At 42.3% G+C, this 7124-nt stretch overlaps 1 protein-coding gene across 1 annotated transcript in view; it reads left to right on the top strand.

Moving 5' to 3' along the window:
- The window catches only part of plxnb3 (plexin B3), a 120737-nt gene extending 113842 nt beyond the window's left edge, over positions 1-6895 (top strand). The window contains 2 exon segments of the mRNA XM_083769594.1: positions 1076-1150; positions 2109-6895. Coding sequence (XP_083625720.1) covers positions 1076-1150; positions 2109-2213 — 180 coding nt within the window. The 3' untranslated portion in view covers positions 2214-6895.
- Positions 6896-7124: the final 229 nt, after the last annotated feature.

Below are 7124 nucleotides of genomic sequence, written 5' to 3' on the forward strand. Positions count from 1 at the left end.
CGCACACACTGGAGTGACTGACACATGTAGTGAATATGGAGTGAATATGGTTACAATTAACTGCGACCAAAGGTCGCAGTTAACTATGGAATCATGCATTTCCCGTCAGTCAGTCAGTCAGTGTGTCACTCAAAATCCACATACATGAGGAAGCCTCCATATATTTGTGCTCAGGTCTCGTGACATCACTATGACATCATCAGGGATGATAGTAAATCAGGGATCATAGTAAATGCAACGTGCTGTCGCAATTAAGCCCATATGGATATCCCTGATGTTATCTATATTATATGGATGTACTGTATTTCAGAACCTGTTCTGACATTCCATATTTTCCTTCCTATTAGATGTCTCCCTTTTGACTGATACCTGTCCATTTAAACTCTAGACGGGCCTATGCCCCAAAGTTATTTGTGCAGCCGTGCCCGGCGAAAACTAGAGTTCTCAACAGCCCGGAAATTAAGGCCCGGCCCTACCTGAGGCCCTCATCAAACCCTGTACACTCAAGACACTGCCACCGCTGCCAACCTTAGATCTCCATATATGCATTTACAATTTACAATTTTAGTAGTTATCATGAAACATGCGTAAGCTAAGAACACAACAGTGGAATATCTATACTATACTATACTATACTATACTATACTATACTATACTATACTGTACTGTACTATACTATACTATACTATACTATACTATACTATACTATGCATATATACTATAAAGTGCTAAGACTACATAAAATGCAATTCTAGTGCTGTCTACGTAACATGCTATAAGTCTGTATAAAATGCAAAGTCCACGTAAAGTGCTATCTAAGGGGCTAGGGCAAGTGCTACGGGCCATGATGGAGTCTGAAAAGGTGGGTTTTCAGACATCAAACCCTCTACACTCAAGACACGCTCCATATATGGCCAGTATATGGCCTAAAGGGCAAGGTCGCTTCTCGCCCTCTGGCGTCTTACTGGTAGTGTACAGTGATTTTGTATTGACAGATGTCCCATTCGAAAGAAATATTTTGTATCTTTAATACCTGCTTCTCTGTCTACCTGTCTGTCTGTCTGTCTGTCTGTAGAGTTTTGCATCAGAGATGAACACTGTTGTTGCGCTGCATGAACTCTACAAATACATCAACAAATACTATGACCAGGTAAAAAAACACACACACACACACACACACACACACACACACACACACACACACACACACACACACACACACACCTGCTGGTCAGAAGGCTGACAAAGTACGAGCTAACTTAACTTTTTACGTGTTGGTCTACATTGTTGAAGAGCAGGAGTCTGTTTCAGCGATATCAGATCATTCTCTACGTTTACGTCAATCAATAGACACGATGCCTACAGGTGGATGAAGATGGTGACGTGCTGCAGGATGTGATCTAGCCCATTCTGACCGGGCACCCATTTTGGTGTCAGCATCATGTTATGCTTTAGCTATTTAAAAATAGCAGATCTACAAGCTCGTATCGCGCCACCGAGTGGCGCGATACGAGCTTGTAGGTCTGCTATTTTTGAAAAATCGAAGAGCGACTGACATTTTTAGAATCTGATCTCAGGTCAGAATGGGTTCATCAGACCAGTGTGTGTCCGGCGGAAACCTCGTGTGAATCTGATCTCAGGTCAGAATGGGCTAGGAGAAGTCTTTCTCTCATGCTGTCTCTAACCTGCCCCTCAGATCATCCTGTGTCTGGACGAGGACAGCGTAGGACAGAAGATGTACTGTAGGATGTGATCTAGGAGAAGTCTTTCTCTCATGCTGTCTCTAACCTGCCCCTCAGATCATCCTGTGTCTGGACGAGGACAGCGTAGGACAGAAGATGTGCTGTAGGATGTGATCTAGGAGAAGTCTTTCTCTCATGCTGTCTCTAACCCTTCCCTCAGATCATCCTGTGTCTGGACGAGGACAGCGTAGGACAGAAGATGTACTGTAGGATGTGATCTAGGAGAAGTCGTTCTCTCATGCTGTCTCTAACCTGCCCCTCAGATCATCCTGTGTCTGGACGAGGACAGCGTAGGACAGAAGATGTACTGTAGGATGTGATCTAGGAGAAGTCTTTCTCTCATGCTGTCTCTACCCTGTCCCTCAGATCATCCTGTGTCTGGACGAGGACAGCGTAGGACAGAAGATGCAGCTGGCCTACCGACTGCAGCAGGTGGCCGCGCTGGTGGAAAACAAGGTCACTGACCTATGACCCCAAGGATGAACCCCTCCTCGCCCCGGAGGACCTCTCAGGTCTCCTCCCCTCTGACCTTGAACTCGGGAGGTAGGAGGGTGTGGAGGTCACGGCGACCACTACACGAGTCGATGCTTTTGAGCTGTGTATGTGTGTGTGTGTGTGTGGTCCAGCGTGTGAACGAGAAAAAGCACAAAGACATGAACCTGATCATCTCTGGGGTCATTAGAACAGAGACTGACAATGATGGTGACCCCTACGTGACCCCTGGGGTTGGACCCAGTGAATCAGCATAAAGCACAAACCCCCAACACCCATGAACTTTGACCTTTGTCCAGGAATGGAACTCTTAATTATACTGGAGAAGACTGTCCATGGAGGTAGAGACGGCAAACACACACACACACACGGTCTGTACTTTGTGTCTAAGCATCACGTGTGTGTGTGTGTGTGTGTGTGTGTGTGTGTGTGTGTGTGTGTGTGTGTGTGTGTGTGTGTGTGCGTGTGTGCGTGTGTGCGTGTTATTATATTGTGAATGAGTGAATGCATCGTCAATGGCTGAGAAGTTAACCATTTGAGCCCTGTTCTGTACTCTACAAGCCCATGACACGTTGCAGATGTGCTAGTTTCAAAACATTTCAAATTCATATATTTGGGAGAGAAACTAAAGACAAATGGCTCAAAATAGGGACACCGGGTTGAAAGTGGTTTCACTTAAGGGTTGTTGTTCTGATAACCAGTGAAACATTACCAGCAATAAGTTGAGTGGCGTCGTGTAGAGTTGAGTGGGTGTGGTATAATTTTATTATTATCCATTCTTGATTTCCCCAAATGTTAAACTTATATTTTTATGAGGCAGAAGATGCAAATCGTGTTTTATTATACCAGCCACCTACAGTACAATTCATACTATTATTATTGTTGACTACTAACTACTCGCCTACATTTGAATTTTCATTGTATTTGATCTTTATTTAACTGAGTTAAAGTTCACCCAAAGTTCAAGACACATAAATACAGTACATTCTCCATTGAAGTACAGAAAGATGTGCCCCCCCTAACTTACCCTTAAAGATAAATAAAAGAAAAGGCTTCACACGTTGAAGTCACGGCAGGATTATTTCTAAAATTGCAGACCTGCACTTCCTTTATTTTAGAGATATTTTAAACCAGTTTGCTTGCTGATCTGGTGAAGACCAATCTCACCAGCTTATTGTTTCAAGTTAAGCTTTTTTGTAACTCTGTTGTTCTGAGACAATCCAACTAGTCATGTCGTCAGGGACTCAATGCCTAGAACCACTGCCTGCACTGCATTATTCCACAACCTTCAAAGCACAGAAGACCCCCCCACACACACACACACACACACACACACACGTAAGGTTTAGGCATGGGTGTTTGAATGAATAGCAATAGTTAGAAGAAGCACAGGAACAGATGCGGTGACTCCAGCCGAAGTCGAATCTCGAATCCAAATAGTTTTTAAATGTGTTATTGAAAGGACAATACAAGCTGTGGGCTTTAATATATATTCTGACAATAGATCGAAACATTGAAATGATAAACTATCTATAGCGCCGTACTGACAAATACGTTTAGTGGAACAGAAAATAAGATTTGTGGTTTCAGTTTGTGCTGCTCGTCTGTAAAACAAGCTGACCTACTGTTCTGCTCGTCTGACCAGCTACATGTCCGTCTATATGAGGTTTTAGAAGGACCACTACTGTACTACAGTACAACACAGCTTTAGGAGCCTACGCCCAAATACAGGGAGCTACTGAATATACTAAATGTAGTCCATTGTCATCCATGAGAATCCTGCAAATGTAATCATGTGTAGACCATGGTGATCAGCAGAACAAAGCCAAACCAGCCTAGCATTCCACAGCTAGCATTAAATCAAGCCTGAACAGCCAATGGAAACCTCTGAGCAATAATAATAATGAAAATAAGTCAGTCAGGAAGATGAAGAACAAAGAAAATGAGCAAGACAAGTACGTGTGTGTGTGTGTGTGTGTGTGTGTGTGTGTGTGTGTGTGTGTGTGTGTGTGTGTGTGTGTGTGTGTGTGTGTGTGTGTGTGTGTGTGTGTGTGTGTGTGTGTGTGTGTGTGTGTGTGTGTGTGTGTGTGTGTGTGTGTGTGTGTGTGTCATCACAAAGGGGAAACTCTGGTTTGTTCGTTAATTACTAACTTATTGTTTGTAAATAGATATGTATAGTGTGTAAACTGATGGAAAACCAAATGTGCCTTAATTGTCATAATTATTCTACCATGTACAGTACAGTCGTATGCCACTGAACTCTGTTCCGTTAGCCAATCACCATGTACAGTACAGTCGTATGCGACTGAACTCTGTTCCGTTAGCCAATCAGGCCACCAGCTTTCTGTCTGGTCAGCCATTACAGTGCAAGTTTCCTATTTGTTCAGCCAATGAAATACCAGCTTCCTAGAGCCCAAGAATAAAAATACATAGAATTCTATCAAATATATAATATCCCTCTGTATACTGGTATCACAACATGCCCTTGTTTATTCACAACTTTGGCCACAAATATGGATTTAAGATGTTTCTGCCGGAAAGCAACAAATGACATATTGCAGTTCCCATGACACTTCCCACTTGTCATGAATGCCAATGCTGATTTGGCCACGAGTTTGAGTCAACTGGTCGCGCCTCTCGCGGCCTAGAAGCTTGACAACCAGGCTTACACTGTGGTCATCTTTAAAGTTTCTCAGTACAGGTCAGTAGGATATGGCAAAATATGAATTATTTTGTGTTGCTTGAGATGACGTCACAATAATATAGCTGTTGTTTCGATGAATTGAGTAGAAAGGACCCCAATGGAAAAGCCATAGGCTTTCTTGGGTTTAAATCCTCTTAGCAGACCTTGTATTGAAATGTACTTTCCTGTGCTTTTCTCTGCAAACGGCTAATAAAGTATTCAATCAATCAATCCATCAATCCATCAATCAATAGCTCATGTTTAAAAGTGAGCTTCCATTTCGTATTTCATAGAACTGGCTTTCATGTCGTTGCCTCTGAGGATTGATCTACAGAAATGAACCACCATTTTGCTCTACTTTACGATGCGATACAATAGACCATTTGACTCAAACTTGAGGCGAAATCAGCACTCGTGCCATGAAAGCAGCGTCACTCTTATGATTTGCATTGGCGTCATGTCCAGGGGATTATGGGTATCGCATTTTAATTTAGTATTATCCACGAAAGGTTTGACTGAGCATGTCTGAACAGAGTAATTGTCAATTCTTTCCTCCAGGAAACATTTTATAAGAGACAAGAGTAGATGTCCCATTGTTTCAAAATGGCTCGCATCTTCTCTAATGTGTTCTGTTGTATTTTCTGTGTTTTCTTGTGTTAATGATTTTATTTTTAATTTTATTTTGACCCCACTTTGGCACTTTGTTTTGGTTTTTATTCGTATTGTTAGGATAATATCCTAACAATGTTATTAGATCATGTTATGATCTGACCACTAAAAAGCATTTGTGTAGTGGGATACTGAAGAAGACAGTATTTCTGGACTATGAGGGTCTTTTTAGAAGCACTATTAGAATGTTGCCTCAATTGACTTTTATCATGACGAGAGAATGAGAATGAAAGTGTATATTTCCTGGACTACTTACTGGGAGGCTGTGAAGCACTATTGCAATGGTTTGAAATGACTTTGGTGGTTTGATTTCCAATGTTGAACAACTGATCGCAAAAGGCAATAATGGAACATGAACTTTCTTCCATGTTTGTGAGAACGGTGTGTTCTACCTGTAGTATAAGAACAATGTATATGATATTACAAAATGATAGTACTTTTCTGTTTGTGTGGAGCTACTGTATGTATGCTGCAGTCTGGCTCCGTGTTCTCTGTAGAGGCTACACAGGATACAGCACAGGAGTTATCAAAGGATTTATTTGAATGGCACAAAATACTTAAATGTCATTTCGGCTTTGATGGTTTACAGTGGAGAGTTAGAAGTCAGACACACGACATTTGCAGTACCTTAATCTCCAGAGATCAGATACATCGGACAGACTTGGATGGATATATCTGTAATTACTGTGAGTGAGGTTCACAATACACTTTGCTATTATTGTTGCTATTTTAACCATGGCTATTATTATTATTATCCTGATTCTTGGCGGACGGGATGTCTTCCTGCTAGTAGCTTACGCACACACACACACACACACACACACACACACACACACACACACACACACACACACACCCTACTGGACTGACTTTTAATGTTTTATGCCTTGTGTGCTTTTTGACTGTGTGTCTGACCTGTAGTTGTAGTATTGTCAGATCAGAGTAGATGTTTGCATGCACGTGTGATGATAATGATGCTCCTGTTGTCTCTGGCCTCCCGTCAGCACACACCGACACACACAACTGAAAATGCTACGTTACACTGCTTTCATTTGAATGCAAATTGTTTTGTTTTTTTAAACTTCTAATCTACTTGTCTACACAGTGTTAAATTCAGCCTACCCAACTATGACTACTAGTACCATACTTCAACATATTATACCGTATAAACACTGTGGGCTGGTTCACACACGTTTGTCCATGTAGCAGTATTAATATTACTGTGTGTGTGTGTGTGTGTGTGTGTGTGTGTGTGTGTGTGTGTGTGTGTGTGTGTGTGTGTGTGTGTGTGTGTGTGTGTGTGTGTGTGTGTGTGTGTGTGAGTGAAAGTTTTAGATTTTTACACCAGCAGAGACTTTGCATGAGACTGCCTACATAGTCACACAGCCTGCTGGGAGTTGTAGTTCAACTAACTTTTGTGGATTGCAACCCCCCCCCCCCCCCCCCTCTCTCTCTTTCCACACACATACACGCGCGCGCACACACACACACATGCACCCTCGCCTGGGGAACACCTGAGGTGGCTCTGATTGGTGGAG

The sequence above is a fragment of the Protomyctophum parallelum genome, assembly GCF_964188405.1.
Source record: "Protomyctophum parallelum genome assembly, chromosome: 7".
NCBI classification, from domain to species: domain Eukaryota; kingdom Metazoa; phylum Chordata; class Actinopteri; order Myctophiformes; family Myctophidae; genus Protomyctophum; species Protomyctophum parallelum.